Source organism: Apteryx mantelli, chromosome 2 (assembly GCF_036417845.1).
Source record: "Apteryx mantelli isolate bAptMan1 chromosome 2, bAptMan1.hap1, whole genome shotgun sequence".
In the NCBI taxonomy this organism is placed as follows: domain Eukaryota; kingdom Metazoa; phylum Chordata; class Aves; order Apterygiformes; family Apterygidae; genus Apteryx; species Apteryx mantelli.
The window spans coordinates 96320902-96341094 of record NC_089979.1 but is presented as its reverse complement, the minus strand read 5'-3'; the positions used below and the strand labels follow the sequence as shown (position 1 = coordinate 96341094).

Below are 20193 nucleotides of genomic sequence, written 5' to 3'. Positions count from 1 at the left end.
TCTAATGGGGCAAGTGGACATGGTCTCAATACCAGTTGCAGGACTGGGAATCACTTTCATTCTGGTTGCATGGATTGCAACACTGATATCCTCTACAGCTCAGATAATCTGCAGAAACAGTCTCTTGGATTAGTCTATTCAAGTTGTAGAATATTTTATATATATAAATGGAATATTTTCCATTTAAGCAACAAATCTGCATTTCTAGGAATACATGTTAATTACTGAGTGCCAGAAGCTATTCAGCAGAGCAAGGCAAGGTGAGTTAAAGGTCTGTGTTATTTCCACACTTTGCTGTGCTTAGGAAACAGTGGCACTGCCAAACAACAGTGCTCTCCAATGAATGGTGTGATTGAAAAGGAGACAGCAACTCCTCTTGCAGAAAGGCCAGAGCAGAGGAAGATGCCACACCTGGATTGTTTTGTTCAACTGCTGTGTTTTGTCCCATATTAGCACTTTCTACTGGTGTAGCATGGAGAAATGTGGTTTTGTTGAGGGAGAAAATGCTATAAGCAGAGACAGCTTTTGGCACAGCCAAACCCTGCTTTGCCATGTGTTGTGACATGCAGCATGTGCCGTAAACCCTGGCCCCTCTGTTGTCCTTTCTCTTTCCTGGTGCTGGTACAAATTCCTTTTCCTTCAAGAAAGTCAGGAGGTACTAAATGCTGAGAAGGTTGATACTGACTTTTAATAACACTGAATGCTGAGTTGAGGAAGAAGAGGGTCAGGAATAAGGAGAGAACTGTAGATGGAATTTATGGACCCCAGGTTTCCAAATATGCAAGTAGGGATCTAGGCACCAGTTTCTTACAAGAGCTGTGACTGCTTCTTTAGGATGTTCCATGTGTTTCATGTTCCTGGCTGCTGTGCGCTCTTCAGTTTTGAACTTCTTTTGTTTTACAGCCCATTATTCCTGTTTAAATCAGAGTTACTTAAATCTATAAACAAGTATTTCATGCTAGATTGCTCTGTACCTATCCGAAACATAGTAAAGAAAAGAAACATTTTTACATTTTGCACTGAAATGTGGTCAGTAAGAGTATGTAACTTTCATTGCTAGCTCTCATTAATCTGTAAAGGCTGTTGAATAAGAAGCAATTGTTTACAAAGAGGTGAAGAGATGAAAAAATTTATCTAAGTTTAATTATTCTTTCTCTAATATAGTTTTGTACTAAACATCTTAAAATTTGGAGGCGTTAAAGATTTACTGTCAAATACATGAAGTACTTTCTTTTCTAAATTCTGATAAATATATCAAATGTGACAGATTATGGTTCCCTTCAGTTCAATTTCTTTTCCCCCTTCCTGAAGCAATTTAACTTTCCATTGAATGCTGTAGCTAGCAAGGTTTTGGTAGCAATTTCTTGGATACACAGCAAGATACATATGCACTTACTTCAAGTAAAGATTTAAATCCCCTTTTCACAGTTTAATGGCTGTGGTTTTGTTGATTTCCAAATTTGTCACAATTACAGTTCATAGGACAATTGATTTTTGTAGATAGCTTATAGTAACACTTTGCTAGCAGTTTCAGGGGAAAAGTTTTTTTGAAATATTTTGTCTTGAAACAGTTTTTGAAGTATCCGGCTTCCAGAAATCCTCTTATTCTCATACTCCAAATAAACCTCAGCCTTCTTTGTTCATCATATATCTACATTTTTTGACATCATCTCAGACAAAGGACACTTTTGAGATTACACCATCTTGCTCAGAGCAGACCTGGTCTTTGTTGTCCTGCCTAGTTTCAGAATAAACAAGGTTGCCATCAATGAATACTGTTGTGAAAGTATATTAGGAATAAGCAAGGAGAAGGGAGTGGATGATCAGAGAAAGAAAAACCTTTGAGGAATGACAGCAAAGTGAGACTTCAATGATGGGAAGAGACAGTGGAGTTCAGTCTGCTCTAATGTCTGCAACTCTCAAACTAGTGAATTTACTAGTGCTGCTGAATTCAATAGGAGTATTTGCAACAACAAGTGCTCACTCGCATAAAAATTGCATGATCCATGTTCTCATGCCCTTCTGCTCCTGCAGCACCGACTCCCTCGTGCTGCTGGCTGGGGAGACAATTAGGCTGGGACCCACGAGGTTGTGTTTCAGCATGTTAATAAACAATCTTGTGAAGAAGCCTGAAATTACTGTGCCGCCCTGTCCACCACAGGGTTAGGCATATATTGCCTTGGCAAACTGCAGTCAGTTCCTGTGCAGCCTGGCACCCTAGCTTGCTGCACCTTAAAGCTGTTTTCCAGCTGATCAGGCTGATGGTGGAAGGGAAACAGCCAAGTGTGCAACAGGGAAACAAATGTGTGTGATGTAAGTGAGGTAATGAATGACATCATTTATTTTCATTACCAGAGTTTAATCTAACCTTAACTGCAAAGTTGAGGGAGGGGGCCATAATGGGCTTATGCTTATAATTTGTAGCACATTTCATAGTGCCTCTCTCCAGGAGGGGAGAAAAAAATGCCTTTTGGAATAAATGAACATGCTTTTGATGACAAACTGCTAGTAATCAGTAAGGGTAAGACTCATACCTCTTCTCACACCAAATATTTAATTGAATAACTGATTGTGGTTAAGAGATTTCTGATGTATGAAGGCATGAGAAAGTGGTTCTAGTCATTTTTTTGACCACTGATTTTTTTAAGATTCAACAGCAGCAGTGCACTACAATTTTCTCATATTAAACTTGGTTACAGTGAAGCCTTGCTTATAATAAAACACACGTCAAAACACTAGAATCTGCCAGTTTTGATTCCAGTTGTAATGAAAAACTAATGGCATTCGTTTTATACAGCAGTTTTCCAAAGTTTTATCTATTACTCAGTTCTGTGCATCCACAGAGGTTATTTAATCTATTCTCTTATGCCCAGCCAATGGTAAAGTCTCTGCTGTTCTTCACTGTCATACAGCAATACAGTGATAAATGAGAAAAAATGCACACTTCTGCTTTCTAGTTTTAATCGGCTTTTCAAGGATTTTTTGACTTACATTATAAGTCATTCTTACAGGCATAAATCCTGTCCTCCTGTAATGAGCTGGTGTTCAGAATAAAACTTTCATTGCTTTAGGCTATCAATTTTCTGCACAGAATAGAATCTTTCAAACTACAAGCATTATGTCAAACTGTTTTCTCTTGGTACCTAAAATATCAGCTCTGATTCTGGAAACACTTACATGAGTGTGTTTAATGTTAGGCACAAGAATAAGGTTATGCATATGCATAAATGTCTGTATGATCTGACTGTGTTTTGCCAGGCACCTTTATTACAGAACTGTCTGTCAGGTGCATTATGTAACTAACTGCTCTATATTAATTATTAAATCCTTTATTACTTAGAGTAATTATAATCTAATAGCTGTAGCTTTCTATGGGAGATTTTTCTCTTAATGCATTCCTGTTTTCTATAGTTATTCAAACTCCAGGGGAAGAAATAAAAAGAAAAAGAAATCAGAATATTTAAAATTAAACAGCACAACAATGAGGCTTACCGTATTTTAGGAAAATATTGAAGCAATCAAAGAAAAAGTCAGGGACTATCATTTCTAAAGTCTTCCTTATAACTTAATCACTCTTCTAAACTACTTATTTCTGTTCTTAGTAAAATATATATTGTGTTGCCGTGCTCTCGCCCAGACCCATGGTGCCACCAAGGGGGCGCTGCAGCCTCCTCTACTGCAGGGTCACAAGCACAGACCTCAATGTGAGAGATGCTAAAATGGCGTTTATTGTGAGCTGCGTGCAAGCTTACATACAGGTGCACTTCGTTTCCACCCCTAGGCTGCGCGTCACACTGCGTGATCTTCTGCTACACCTAGTCTACCGCTTCTCATGCAAATATCTTGTCTATGCAGTTTCCCAAGATCCACCACAATATTGTTCCTAATTAGTACTAAGAAGGAGATTACTATTGGCACCTTTTCCTCCTTCCTGTTTTATTCACAGTATAATTTCAAAAGATTGCAGGAAACAGAGATTAAAGCAAGTGAAGGTTCATTGAAATGTCAGGAAAATAGAATAATTTTCTCTGAAACTTTGACTTTTAGCAAGTTCCAGTTGGAGGGTACTTCATTCCTCTGGAAAACAAATCAATTTATATATTAAAAAGAATCAAAGAAAAACAAAATCATTTTCTGAATGAGCTCTCCTTTGCAAATATTATTCTTTTCTTTCCTGTAAGTCTTAGCACAGTTACAACAACAACAACAACAACAAAAGAAAGAATAGTAACAGTGATAAGTTTTGATGTTCAAAACTAAAATTCATCCCACTAAAATATAGTAGTAATAGTAATTGGAGGAAACCAAATAGCTTTAACAACATGAAAAATACATATCATGGAGGGTTACATTCTGATTTTACTGTTGCTAATATTTTATTTTTTTTAACTGTTTTGGCCTCATCTTCACATCCAATTCACACATGCTGACATCAAAAAAATGTCAAATGGAAACTCATTATATGAGAAATATCATCATAGGGACATACTGGGCTGGGCTGTACACAAAAAACATTTCAAAAGCTATTGTTTTTTGGTTTTGTTTGTTTGTTTTTCTCCAAACCCACCACCACTTTGGTAGATCACTAGTCTCCCATGAGTAGATTCAGCTCCTGGATCCACCTCTTAAGCCTATGGGAACTGCATAAAGCTTGGTCATTTTTTCTAGCTGCTGATATCTTGTGTGGAGACATCATGTCTTCCAGTGCCTTAGGGCATGCAAGGGTCCACAGCCTCACTACCTCAGCCCTCAGACCAGTGCCTCTGTTCCCCCAAGCTTTAGGTTTCTTATATGTCTTCCTTTATTCTCACAGCATTCCTCCTTGTGGGTACTTCAAACTTTTCAGTTATCCTCTTTGGGATCAAAAAGGCAGGCAAGAAACACAGAAGAGGAATTTCCTAGCAGCCACTTCTGCTTGTAAAAGTATCCATTGTAGCACTCCTGGATACACTTTTCTCACCCTGTGAATCTTGCCCTTCTTGGGTTTGATTGGTGTCCTGAGATTATGTGTCCTTTCTTGTTTTCTCACTTCTTAGTGTGCTGTTCCTAAATGTAGCAGTGATAAGCCTCTCTCACAAAGCCCATTCTTCCTTAAGGATGGGGAAATAGAATCGGTGATCCCATTTGTCTGTAAGCCCAGGATCAGATTCTTACATAAGAAGCTGATTGTTGTGGATGAGCTAGAAGTTGAGACGATCAATGTTTATGGCTAGAATGCTCTAGAGGAATGTCATTACCTGTGTGCCTTTATATTCTTCCCTAGATCTCAACTCAGGATCACTTGCAGAGGTACGTTATTACACATGGGCTTTTTGATGCTCTAAACTTCTTCTGAAATACTTCCCCTACTCTTTCTGAGTATCTGGAATAAACCAGCCCAGCTGAGTCCAGATTGGCTTTCTGGTACAGGAAAAAAAGCTGGCAGTTACCATACAAATTCAAAGACAGAAAAGAGCATAGAGTTCACAACTCAGTACAAATGTGTTCAGTGCTGCTTCATCTATCTTATTTTGACTCTTAGGGCATGAACAGTAGAAATTCTGCCTTTGGGTTTGACCCCAAATGATGAAGACAACGTTCAAAGCTCTGTATGTGCTACAAAAGAAATTAGATGGTGTTTTCACAGGCCACCTGGTCAAGCACAAAAGTGGATATTCAAGGGCATAGTGGGTAGTTCAGTTCCAAAAGTCATAGTACGTACAACAGCTGCTGCTCTCTTTCCATCTCAAGCATGGTAATTCTGCAACTCTAACTGCTAAATAATGTGCTCTTAAGTCTGTAAAAAAAAAAGGATGCAGAGTGTAAGAAGGAAGCCAGAGTCCAGTTTTCTGACCTCTCAGCTGGAGCGGACCACACAGCCTGTCTGCGTGTGCTGAGCCCTCTCCTCTCACAAGACTGGAATACAACAGTGACAGATGGTGAGGGAATGCCCTAAGTGTATAATCATAGGTATACATCCAAATGCGTGGCTCAGGATAGTGGAGTCTCTGTTCTGTCCCTGCTCTGTGTGAGAAATTACCAGAAAGTTGGCAATCTTTGCTAAACAAAGGGAAAACAACCATGTTACAAGGCACTCGGGCACTTCTTATCATGCATGGAATAGCTGGCATGCTTGTCTGCTCCTATCCTCCAGCTAAGTGCACACTTGTCCTGTGGTGGTAGCCATTTCTGTTTTGGTCATGTTATGCATGTATGGATGGCCATAGCATAAATCAGCTGGGGCCATGGAGCCCTCAAAAGGAGGACTACAGCATGCCACTTGTTCTGTATGTCTGAGAAGTCCACAAAAAGGTGGTGACAGAGATTTGGCTGGCTTGTGCAGGTCAGCTGACTCTGTCCACAGACCAGGTGCTACTGTCTGTGGTTATGCTGTGCATCACTAGATCGACAAGAAAAGCATCTCTGGGGAAAGAGAAAACCATCCAAGGTTTACTAAGTAACCAATTATTTTTATTTGTCTTCCCAACTGAAAAAAGAAACAGTGACTCCAGATGGAATTGAATTTAAAATTTCAGTTTGATGAGTTTTGTGTTTACGTAAGCGTAATGAAATACTGCTTTGGGGGTATCCATGATAAAAACAAATGAATGCTAGAGTTTCAAATGTACAGGAGGAGAAAAAGGTCACCCTGATCTTCTGCCTGATTCAACCACAGTGTGCAGATGGCTGCAGTCAGGGTGTTCCAGGTCCCCAAGGGGCTGTCTTTCTTGTCAGGCTGTTTTTCCTATCAGGCTGTCTGTGGTGACTGTCAGTCACTTCCTCCATCAGTTTTGTATGGAAAGCTTAAATGCTGAGCCAGGAGATACAAATGAGCTAAGCTGGGAGTTGGCTACTCTCTTGGGTATTTTGCATTTTTGGGTTACAAATGAGCTTTAATCTTGCAGGTGAAAAGGGACTGGCAGCAGTTCTATTCCCAACCTTTTCTTCCCTAGATAAATAATACTACTTGGTGAACTTGGCACAAATTCATGAACAACTTTTGGAATAATTAAAACTATATTCTCTGGTAGTTTGATAATATTTCACCTCTTTTGCCACACTCTCCTGGTAGTGCATGCTGTGCATACTCACGCTCAGGACACCAAAGAGATAATAATTGTATTTATTTCCTTTGGATCAGAGGTCTGGCAACACTACTTGTCTGTTTCATCTTGGGATTTTTTGGAATCCTCTTAGATTGTTAAAATGGATATGGTTACTTCCTATGATATGCCGTCTCTTATCTCTTGCCCTATTACAGCATATCTTAAATTGTGCCTCAGAGTGTCTGATGTTTTAGCACTCTGAAATTAAGCTCAAGAGGCAACAGGATATAGCCACAGCCTTGTTCCCTGGCATCTCCACCTTCTGGGCTTCAGCTGTCTCAGTTTCAGCTGTCCCTCTCTCGGAGACACTCTGACAGATAGATTTGTTACTGGCTCCTGGGCAGCTGCTAGCTGGGACTTCTCTTCAGAATAGTGGTATCTGCATTCAACCCTGCCACTGCCTAGATGGGCCTTCAAACTCTGGCACCTCCTGGGAGCTCTCCTGGGGAGCCCATCCAAGACTGTGCATATAAATAATTTGAACTCACAGTACACGCACTGTAGAAAATGGACTAATGTATATGAATAAAGGTACTAAAAGGCACACAGCAATTAATAAAGTTGTGTTATAATTTAATAATAGAGGATATTCCTTCTCGTGGTGCTAAGACTGGTTGCCCGTAGTTTTGTGCATACTGTGTTGTTTCCCACTGTAAATTCAATTAGTCAGGAACAACACACTATTAAACCTTTTGGATGTTTAAACTCTGAAATACTATATGGCTTCAAAGAATCATTCCTTTTATCAAATAAACTTTTAAAATGACCAAATTTGTCATTCTATGAAAGTTTAAATCATAGAAGAGAATAGAAAAATCCTTAGCTGGATTATGAAGTTGCAGTTTTATGTTTCAGGGGTTATACAGCTTGACTATGATTTTCAATTAAGATTTTATTACACAAATACTAAAACCAAAAAGTGTGATCCCATATACAGTTTCATTTTAAATTATCAAGGACTCTATTAAATGCCCTAAGAAACTGGAAATAATGTTTAGAAGAGTAAATGTAAGTCCCATACCCTTTGTTCATCACACCAGGAATTATATTTCAGGAGTAATCTGTTTTCAGTATTGTATACTTGCTTATAATTTTCTTGAGTTCCTGAATGAAAAGTATGACAGGGTTACCAGTTCAGATGTTAAGAAGCAATTGTTTTAAGCTTACTATCCTATTTTTTTTTTATTTCATTGCATAGCTCTTTGATAAATAATATATAAATACCTAAGATAAATTTACATCCACATCAATTATGTTACTAAATTTCTGTGCAGAGCTAGCAGAAGCCAGTCTAACAAGTAAAATAGGAAACAGGCAAAACCAGAAAGGTAGAAACAGAGTTTAAAAAGTATCAGTAAATTTAATTTTGATAAGCTTTTAAAAATGTAGATGCTTGAACATTTTATGGAAAAATCTCCTTGGACTAGAGTTTTTGTGAATACAGGGTACTTGCTGACATTTTATGTGCTTGCTTTCTTACTTAATATTTCCTATTGGCTAAGTACCTTTACTAAATATAATGAAATAAGACCAGGATTAAGACTTCTTACTTTTTATCCTGGCTCTACAGTTGACATATACTATTTTGTCTTTGGCTAGTCTAACTTTCTGTCTGCTTTCCTTAATGGATGAATGAAAGATAGGACTTGAGAAGTGGCTATGAAGAGTCATTATCACACACTGCTTTCATAACTTAGGATTTTCTGCAAGTTGTGTGAACTGGAATCCAAGATTTCAGAAATAAAACACTAGACCAGAACTTCAGATGAAAGAAATAGAAATGTGAGGGTTAAAGATGAAGGTAATATTTTTTCTGGAAAAACAAATTTGTTATTTTCTAATTACAAATGTAAAATACTGTGGTAATTTACATCCTTGCAAAGGTAATGTATGTTTTCCTCTCTGATTCTTCCTTTTCTGGCAGCTACTGTTTGAGAATAATCTTCTATCTCACCTGACATTTTACTCCTTATTTGAACTGTGATTCTTAATCTCAGGGCCTCTGTCTTTAAACAAAGAAATGCTTGCCAATAAATGGGTAGAAATTCATGATGAAGGCTTTCCTCATTCATTATTTATAAGCTTCCCTTATGATTTTTTAAAGCTAGAATCTTATATCATGGATTTGCTATTGCTGATATATGATAAGGATAACTGAAAAGCTTTCTGGTCCTGTAGGACAAGGACACATAATTTAAGATTATATTAATTTGCTTCAAATTTCTGCAGGATCCACAAGAAGAAATATTTTTGTATTTATTCTGTAGTAAGTTATCTTTCATAAGGCTTGGTTTAACTCAGCAATGTAAAGGCATTTAAAACAGCATTTCCAGCTTTCATGGGAGATCACAGTTATTTTGTTAAACAGCTTTCAAAATGGGTGATACAAAGGTAAGACAGGTAAAAAGAGACTATGCAGACAGCCTTCACAGGACTTACTGAAGTATGGGGAGTGTTCTAAGACTCCATCAATTTGCAAGCATCAGAAAAGTTTTTTTACTGCTCGTAACTGACCCGTCTTCTTTCCATTAACCTGTTCTCTGAACACCCTTAGTTACAGGATTACTATCACTCAGTGTGGAACATTAGTTCTTCCTGAGCTTCTGCAAAAGGTAGCAGAGGAAAAAAGGAAGACGAGCTAAGACCTGTCAGTGGCACATGATAGCTAAGTGACTGACAGTTTAAAGTACCCAAGAAAGACATTCATTCTTTACAGGAGAATGTGACCAGGAGCCAAGCTGGAGAAAGGAAAGCCTCAGGACATCATAATGTATTTATACGTCCTTCACCTTGCCTCTGGACTGAACCTGTCAGTGGGATGTCACCTTATGAATGGTGAACTTTCAGATAGGTTAGATGTGTCTGTGAAAGTGTGAGTACTTTGTGATATTTGTGCAGTGGCACAATTTTTGCTTCATATCTGGGAGACTGATTTGAAATTTAAAATGAACATCTTTCCAAACCCTAAGTGTCATATTCTCTTCCTAAGTATTTTTAAATGTTTTACATGTGTATGGTCCATGATCAGCTTCATTTGTTGGCTATCACTTGAGTATTTTCCAGCATTCTTCTGAGAGCTAATGATCAATATTTCCCATGGCTGTCAAAAGTCTTTTTGGGCTGAGATACATGGATGAAGAACAATGTGCAAGTACTAAATGTTTATGAAGCGAGCCAAGGTTTAATAATACTGGATCCTGAGATAGGCTGCCACTGAATATGTGGCAAGATTTTCTAATATGCTAAGTATCTAATTACTCCCACTAAACTGTGATGGTTAAGAAAGAGGGGCAGGCAACAAAGAGTGGGAGAAGGAACTGTTAAACTGGTGCCAGAGGAGGGTTTTTAGAGGATACAGTGATAATTTCCTGAGTGGAGAAGCAGGAGGAGTATACCAAAAATATTTGGAGGCATATTTCAAGGAGGAGGAGACATGGAGGCAGCACCTTCTAAGGGGATGAGTTTTTTGGGACAAACCAAGATCTAGACACTTGTCCATTCTGTTAGTTATAGGTAATTTTTTTTTTCTGCTGCTTCTAAATTGATTAGTCTAAATCACAGAATCACAGAATCGCTGAGGTTGGAAGGGACCTCTGGAGATCATCTAGTCCAACCCCCCTGATCAAGCAGGGTCACCTAAAGCATGTTGCACAGGATCACGTCCAGGCAGGTTCTGAATATCTCCAGAGAAGGAGACTCCACAATCTCTCTGGGCAACCTGTTCCAGTGCTCTGTCACCCTCACAGTAAAGAAGTTTTTCCTCATATTCAGATGGAACTGTCTGTGTTTCAGTTTGTGCCCGTTGCCTCGCGTCCTGTCGCTGGGCACCACCGAGAAGACTCTGGCCCCATCCTCTTGACACCCTCCCTTAAGATATTTGTATACATTGATAAGATCTCCTCTCAGCCTTCTCTTCTCGAGGCTAAACAGGCCCAGCTCTCTCAGCCTTTCCTCATAAGAGAGATGTTCCGGTCCCCTAATCATCTTTGTAGCCCTTCGCTGGACTTGCTCCAGTAGTGACACATCCCTCTTGTACTGGGGAGCCCAGAACTGGATGCAGTACTCCAGATGTGGCCTCACCAGGGCTGAGTAGAGGGGAAGGATCACCTCCTTCGACCTGCTGTCAATGCTCCTCCTAATGCACCCCAGGATACCATTGGCCTTCTTGGCCACAAGAGTGCATTGCTGGCTCATGGTCAACTTGTTGTCCACCAGCACTCCCAGGTCCTTCTCCGCAGAGCTGCTTTCCAGCAGGTCAACCTCCAACCTGTACTGGTGACTGGCGTTATTCCTCCCCAGGTGCAGGACCCTGCACTTTCCTTTGTTGAACTTCATGAGGTTCCTCTCCACCCAACTCTCCAGCCTGTCCAGGTCTCTCTGAATGGCAGCACAGCCCTCTGGGTCATCAGCCACTCCTCCCAGTTTTGTACCGTTGGCAAACTTGCTGAGGGTGCACTCTGTCCCTTCATCCAGGTCATTGATGAAGAAGTTGAACAAGACCGGACCCAGTACTGACCCCTGGGGGACACCGCTAGCTACAGGCCTCCAACTAGACTCTGCGCCGCTGATCACAACCCTCTGAGCTCTGCCATTCAGCCAGTTCTCAATCCACCTCTCTGTCCACTCATCTAGCCCACACTTCCTGAGCTTGTCTGTGAGGATGTTACGGGAGACAGTGTCGAAAGCCTTCCTGAAGTCAAGGTAGACAACATCCACTGCTCTCCCCTTATCTCCCCAGCCAGTCATTCCATCAGAGAAGGCTATCAGATTGGTTAAGCATGATTTCCCCTTGGTGAAGCCATGCTGACTACTCCTGATCACCTTCTTTTCCTCCACGTGCTTGGAGATGGCCTCCAGGACGAGCTGCTGCATCACCTTTCCAGGGATGGAGGTGAGGCTGACTGGCCTGTAGTTCCCTGGGTGCTCCTTCTTGCCTTTTTTGAAGAGTGGGGTGACATTGGCTTTCTTCCAGTCTTCAGGCACCTCTCCTGTTCTCCGTGACCTTTCAAAGATGATGGAGAGTGGCCTAGCAATAACATCTGCCAGCTCCCGTGAGTTCATCCATTGGGGCCCATGGATTTGTGGGTGTCAAGTTTGCTTAAGTGATCTCTAACCCAATCCTCCTTGACCAAGGGAAATTCTTCCTTTCTCCAGACTTTCTCTCTTGCTTCCAGGGTCTGGGATTCCTGAGGGCTGGCCTTAGCAGCAAAGACTGAAGCAAAGAAGGCATTCAGTAACTCTGCCTTCTCTGCATCCTTCGTCACCAGGGCACCCACCCCATTCAGCAAAGGGCCCACATTTTCCCTAGTCTTCCTCTTGCTGCTGATGTATTTGAAGAAGCCCTTCTTGCTGTCCTTGACACCTCTAGCCAGATTTAATTCCAAATGGGCCTTAGCCTTCCTCGTCGCATCCCTTCATACTCTGGCAGCATTCCTATATTCCTCCCAAGTGGCCTGTCCCCCTTTCCACTTTCTGTATACTTCCTTCTTCTGGTTGAGTTTTGCCAGGAGCTCCTTGCTCAGCCATGCAGGTCTCCTACCTCCTTTGCTTGACTTTCTGCTCATAGGGATGCACCGCTCTTGAGCCTGGAGGAGGTGATGTTTGAATATTAACCAGCTCTCTTGAACGCCCCTTCCTTCTAGGGTCCTAACCCATGGGAATCCTCCAAGTAGGTCCCTGAAGAGGCCAAAGTTTGCTCTGCTGAAGTCCAGGGTTGCGATCCTACTTAGTGCCCTGCCTCCTCCTCGCAGGATCCTCAACTCCACCATCTCATGGTCACTGCAGCCAAGGCTGCCTCCAACCTTCACATCTTCCACCAGTCCTTCTTTGCTTGTTAGTGTGAGATCCAGCAGCACACCTCTCCTTGTTGGCTCCTCCACCACCTGTGTCAAGAAGTTGTCACCAATGATCTGCAGGAACCTCCAGGACTGTTTGTGCCTAGCTGTGTTGTATTTCCAGCAGATATCGGGGTGGTTGAAGTCCCCCATGAGAACCAGGGCCTGTGATCGTGAGGCTACTTCCAGCTGTCTGTAGAAGGCCTCATCGACTTCCTCTTCCTGATCAGGTGGAGTGTATTAAACACCCACAACAGTGTCACCCATGCTAGCCTGCCCTTTAATCCTTCCCCATAAGCTCTCGACTCACTCTTCATCCACCCCTAGGCACAGCTCAATACATAAAGTACCCGTAATGGAGAGATCTCAGTGACCCTTAGCTTATGTGGAGAACTGTCCATAGTAAATGTAACTTATTTGTTGGAAAGTAAAACACTCATCACCTGTGCATGTTTGTCTTTGCAGTTCCCATGGAATTACTTTTAACTTTATAAAGAGCTACAGTGACATAACAAAGTACAAGTAATGTCAACCTATGGTAGACTATTTAGAAGGCCAAGGTCCTTAATTTTCTTTTACAGCCATGCAGTTTGTGCACCCCAGTAATGTTAGGAAAGAGTTGTAAGTTTGTCTTTGTCCTGGTGGGTTAGGCACAGGTTTTGTATTGGTATAATCAATTAGACATGTAGGATTTCATTAATTCCTTCACATATTGATATATATCTTTGTGTAATTCCATAGGAAACTGCCTTCTTTCAGTGTGTCCTTACTATTATGGGCATAAATTATACTGATGATTATAGTGGTGTAAGCACTTTTATATTGACTTATCACCACTAAGGTTATTTGTGCTATTTCAGTCAGATTAACATACTTGAAGGTGCTACAAACTTTGGATAGAGACAAAGTCTTAGTATTGCTACAAGGTAGCCAGTGTTGTCTGCAAAGAGGAAAAACAAAGGAAATCCATCTGTCCCGTCTGTTATGCTTTGCAAGAGGTGAAGGAATATACCTTGTGTTTTCTCTCATCTTTAAACATCTCTCAGCATAAGCTGGCTTCATCAGATGTGACTAAGTACACATATAAAAACGTAATGGAAATGGAAAATATGACATATAGTGGAAGGAACTGAAACAAAGCCTAGTCTTATTTGGAAGTTCTCAGTGTGAACGGATATCAGTCATACCAGCAATAATATTCTTGTGCATTTTGGTAAGTTTATCTTACTCAGTTGATGCCAGTTGCAGGATTATCTTTCCATTTATGAAACAAGGACAGTTAACTACCTGATATACAGTCAAATATCTGTTTTATTACCTTTGTGAAACATGCCCCAATTAATTAAGTGACAGTGTGTCAATTTGTTAGGAGTTGCTTAAAGTAAACTATAAAATTGTATAATAAATTATATAAAACTTTTTAGCCTGCCTTTAAGATTAATTCAGTTCTTTGTTGGCAGAAGACTTTCATGTTGACTGTGTTAGTAATCTATTCTGTGACAATTTTTTTAGTGACAAGAATTAGTTGTTAATAATTCTGTTAGGCATAATCTTCAGTGACATATTGGCCAGTTTTCTGTTTCTGTTTAGTTAGTTGTTAATACTTTTCCCCACAATGACAGTCGTTGCTGTGCGAAAGAACAGCTGCACATGCAAATGCTAAAATCACCCCTCTCCTCTCATAGTATTGACAAACACTATCTCACAAAACAAATATATTTTTCCTGTTTGTTTTCTCCCCTGTTTTCATCTGAGCACAGTGTTTTCAATATGATCTCTCTGTCATGAGTATGGAAAGATCAAGTTAAAAAGAATTCACGTGCTAAAGATATAAGGCAACAATGTATTCTGAATAGTGTGTAAAGCACTTTGATGGTTTATTTATTTGAAGAAATTCCACTTCCTCCTGTCCTTTGTTGTTAAACACAGAGCATTTGACAGGTATAAAATGGATTATGCCATTAGTATACTGACTTGAATAACTTAGAATTTTCAAAGGGAACTTGAGGGAATGGCATAGAGAAAAACAGAGCTTGTAGTCCAATCCTTAGCTATACTGGCTTATGCAACAGAGCAGAGAGCCATACTGCTGCCTCCGTGCTCCTTCAAATGTCTGGAGACAACTTTGTCACTGATCATCCTTTGTGCTTGGGGAACTGAAAAATGAACAGTCATTGTTTGCTTGTTGGTTGGGAATAAAAAAGAGTGCAAAGACTATTCATATCTTCCCCCCCTGGCACTGCCGTAATCATATTATGCTAATGATAGGATATCCTTCCTGTCAATAAAAAATGTGGTTTATTTTCCCCATAGACTACCCTCCATAACTGCAATTATTTTAAGATACCACATATCTGTATAGAATTTCTTGACTTCAATAAGCCTTGGCGTGTACTCTATGAACTGCCCTTTTCTATTTGTAAGGGACCAGGCACTGATAATGCATTTCATTGGTATTAAACACTTAATGTATACTTTTCACATTCTTGAAGTTCCAAGTCCAAAAGTGTCTTGCTGAATCTGCTAAGGAAGTTTGCTGCTCCGACTAGTTGTACGGAGCTCCATTCCTATCACAGCTAACTCCTGGTGTCCGGTCTAGCTAGTTTTACCCTATCTCAAGTACGTTAACTGCAATGCAGTCACTATCATAGGCATGGTCTGAATGTTGCCTTCATCTGTGAAGGGGCCTGTTCAAGAATCTATAAAAGTTTGTATGTCACATGAAGCAATCACTGGTTAAAATACAGAAGTTTTTCTCCAGTTCCTTAAGCAATAGGCCATGGATTTATACTTCCCTTTATGCATGCTTCCTCACCTATTATGTGCTTCTCACATATAACTTAGTACCAATAACTGCCCCCATACAGAAATGTTTGCAGAGCAATTGCTTCTGTCTCTTCATTGTTCGTCCAAACTCTCAGGTTTTAGTCTGTTGCTGTAAAGCTGTGACTAGATCACCACCAAGGTACATCTCCTCCCCATTTGGTACAGCATGGAGATGCTGTGAAAGGCATCTCATTCACATCATGTGAAGGCTATAAAGGCCTCAGTATTTTCTGTGGACTATATGGCATCTAACATGTGAAATGTATCCAGGTATGCATTCAGGTGTTTGTCTCTCTTCTCTCTAGCTTTTTGTTAGATGTTTTACATTTAGACAGTATTTAGACAATACATTTAGACAGACAGTAACTATCATGCTGTTAATACAGATCACTGAATCACAGAATAGTTGGGTTTGGAAAGAATCTCTGGAGATTCATTTGGTTTAACCCCGCCCCTGCCCAAGCAGGACCAGCTACAGCAGGTTGCGCAGGATGGTGTCCAGTCAGATTCTGAATATCTCCAAGGATGGAGAATCCACAGTCTCTCTGGACAACCCGTTCAGCCTCCCTCACAGTGAAGAATTGTTTTCTTATGTTCAAGTGGAATTTCTTGTGATTCAGTTTATGCCCATTGCCTCTCATTCCATCACTGGGCATCACTGAGAAGAGCCTGGCTCTGTTCTCTTTATATCCTCCCTTCAGATATTATTTAAACATTGATAAGATTCCCCCCTCAGTGTTCTCTTCTCCAGGCTAAACAGGCCCAGCTCCGTCAGCCTCTCCTTATATGGAAGAAGCTCCAACTCCTTTATTATCTTTGTGGCCCTTTGCTGGACTCACTCCAGTAAATCCATGTCTGTCTTGTACTGGGGAGCCAGAATTGGACACACCACTCCAGATGTGGCCTCACCAGTGCTGAGTAGAGGGGAAGGATCACCTCCCTCGACCTACCGGCAATGCTCCTCCTAATGCACCCCAGGCTGTTGGCCACCTTTGCCACGAGGGCTCCTTGCTGGTTCATGTTCACCTCGTCCACCAGGACTCCCAGGTCCTTCTCCGCAGATCCACTCTCCAGCAGGTCAGCCCCCAACCTGTACTGGTCCATGGGGTTATTCCTGCCTGGGTGCAGGACCCTGCACTTGCCATTGTTGAACTTCATGAGGTTCCTCTCCACCTAGCTCTCCAGCCTCTCGAGGTCCCTCTGAATGGCCGCACAACCATCTAGTGTATCAGCCACTTCTCACAGTTTTGTATCATCTGCAAAAGAAGTAACCATTTTAACATATAGATTACTACTGTGAAGATTTTATTATTTAATAGAGACAAATATTTATGCATATATCTATTTCTCAAAGGATTTTCAGTCTGTGACAGGAGGCATAAACTTCTTTTTACCCACTAAGTATACATTATACTGCATGTAAAAGAAGTTTGTTTGGATGAGCCTTGTAAAGCTGGTGCTGGAGACTAGGAAAATGCACTTTTATTTCAAATTAGTCTCAGAACACCACAAATGGATCATGTTTATGTGAAAGGAAAGTCAGTTTTCAGAAATGCAAATTCTAACTTTCGATGGGGTTATCGAAAATGCCTAGGTACCTCTGCCAAGTTTGCAGCCCAACCCTGGTGTACAGTTCTGCATATACGGTTTTAACAATAAGAAGTGAGGCTTATGTAAGGAAAACTTTTGCCTCTTGTGAGCTTTCAGATTAATATTAATCAGCCTGTAGAAGTTACTAAAATGGAGCTAGCAGCTCCATTCAGCAGAGTTGAGCAGTGCACAAAAGCTTTGAGTGAGAAAGAAGAAAAGGTTAATGTGGAGCTGTTGGGTAAAATATAGCCTTTTCAAACTGGTCATCTAGTTCAAGATCATCAGTTCCCCAAATCAGTATTACAAATGGGGTCATGAGCTCAGAATTTAAAGGTTAATTGGGTTGTGCATGCCCAGAAGTATAAATCTGAAAGAAAAATTTTGGCACTGCTGAGCAGCTCATCTAAGAGAATTTTAACCAAAGTGCCTGTGATTCATATATTTTTCGTCAAAAGGTAAAAAGTTTAGCATAAAAGTGACAATTTAGCAAATTCATGCACCTCTAAGCAATACCAAAAACCTATAAGAAATAGCAAAAATTAATTTGTGCCAGATGCCATCAGAAGGCTAGGACAAATGCGTGATGGGGTTGAAAATATAGTGACCAAGGCAGTAGCCAAGCATATGAAATTTCCATATCTGCATTACTTAAATCCTTTAGATACAAGAAGGTCATATATATGACTATAGTCCCAAAATAGCAGATGAGAGTAACAGTAAATATTTTAGCTCAGGTACAAGCTGGCTTTAATTATACAGACTGTTTTGCAGTCAGTGTACTAATTAGTTAATAATTCCCAGTTAGAATAAGAGATTAGATTCCCAACATATTTATTAACTAGCCAGATGTCGGAGGACGCCGGAGTGGGAGGCGGGCCCGGAGTAACAACGGAGTCTCAATATGAGTATGATCATTCTCCCCTTTATTAGAGCTTACACAAAGTATATATATCGACAAGCAATACGCATGCGCTAGCAATAGTAACATGATTGGTTACAGTTTCTGTCCACGCGCATAAAGCGGATATATGATTGGTGCAAGGTTGCTGTCCATGCTCCGTCGACATTTATGGAACCTAGTTCCGTCCAGACTTGTTTACCAGTTTTGTGAATACCTTCTTTTGTAGTGCTCAAGGCCGCTGCAAGGATCGCTTGCCTTGGCCTACATTCCTTCCCCTACCCTGAAGACGGGATTGCTCATCCCAATCAGATCATGCCCTCTCTCGCTTAACCATTCCTCCACAGCCAGTCTACTCCATATGGGCTGGAGCCTGCCACTATGACTCCCCTGGGAAATACTTCACTAAGCAAGATGTCCTAGCTGTTTAAATAGGAGTGGAACATGTGATTATGGCATGGATAGCTGTATCTGTTCTTCCAGCAAAGTGTCCTACTCAGTGTGAGCCAGTAACTGTGTGTGATCTTTAGACTGGAGATGTCTGTGTCCTGCTACAATCATTTCCTGATAATGTAAATGAGTGCTTAAAAATACTTCTAATTTCTCTAAAAATTCAGAAATATTTCTTTTAATGATTTTAGCTGCTTGCTTTAATAATTCATGCACATCAGGAATATTTCTTTTCTTTGAGGTTTTTTTTTGTGATTATGTGAATGTAACATACTGTCAAAAAGAAGACAAAAACAATAAAATAATCAAGAATATGTGAACTGCCACAAACAATCATTCTTGTTTGTTTCTTGCAGAAAGAAAGGAAGTGAAGGTGGGAGAGTATAATGCCGTAGCTGACACACTGGAAATAATCCACAAACAATCATTCTTGTTTGTTTCTTGCAGAAAGAAAGGAAGTGAAGGTGGGAGAGTATAATGCCGTAGCTGACACACTGGAAATAATCAATAACAGCATTAGGTTCCAAGGTAGGACACAAAACTGGAAAGAGATACAGAAATGACATGGATTGCTATATATAGTTTGTAAGAGTGCACGCTGTTTAGATTACTGTTAGGATTTTTAATATTGACTAGCTATGAAACTCAACAGAAAAAGAATTGAGCTATTTAATATTTTGCTGGTACATGCAGGAAAAGAAGGAGAATTCTAAACGGAAAATTGCAATGTTTTGATACTGTGCAATTGTTTTCTATTCCAATAACTGGGGCAAATTGAAACTGATATGTATACACAAATGTTCTTTGTTATTTCAGCAAGCCACAGGATATCTCTTTTATTTCACCTCCATCAAGCATTAACACTCTAATTTCATCTGCATTTCCCCCTCCCCCAGTTCATCTCATCTGAGGGGTGCTCCCATGTGCTGTGTTTGTAGATGAAAAGGAGGTGTTTTTTTTTTCTTTGGAGGTGTCTGTTAGGCAGTTAGGAAATATTATTTCAACATACCAAAGGTAGATTTAAGATGGTCATTGAGAAATAGGCCCAGCAGCCTGGGGCTAGCAGCCCAGCAGCGCTCCCAAGGGCCATGGCAGCCACATAGCCAATTTTGCCATTGTCTTCTCAACACTTTTTTCCCAGGCTGCTCCAAAGTTAATATGAGGACTTCCTCTGCCCTCACGGCAGTTGCAGTGCAGACATATATATAATCATGGCAGACCAATGTCAGCGGAAATTAATTAAGGATCTCTCCTGCTGTATATAGATATGTAGATTCTTTGGAAAGCAAATAATTAAGATCAAATCTGACTATTATCGTACAATTCAGTAACACAAAGTAAAGCTAAGTCAGCTTCATGAGTTCTGTGTGGTTTCCCCTGTGAATGTACTAAACTACCATATCCAGTCCTCTACCACACCTGCCTCCCAGGAGCGGACACCTGAGGTTTGCATGAGCATGACCGGAGTTTCACTGCAGTGTTCTAATCCATGACTACTTGTCCGGCCCCT

At 40.5% G+C, this 20193-nt stretch overlaps 1 protein-coding gene across 1 annotated transcript in view; it reads left to right on the top strand.

Annotated features, from left to right (window-relative positions):
• The window catches only part of GABBR2 (gamma-aminobutyric acid type B receptor subunit 2), a 470259-nt gene that overhangs the window by 289565 nt on the left and 160501 nt on the right, over positions 1–20193 (top strand). Inside the window, exon 9 of the mRNA XM_067292420.1 lies at positions 19131–19211. Coding sequence (XP_067148521.1) covers positions 19131–19211 — 81 coding nt within the window. The remainder of the gene's footprint in view (positions 1–19130; positions 19212–20193) is intronic.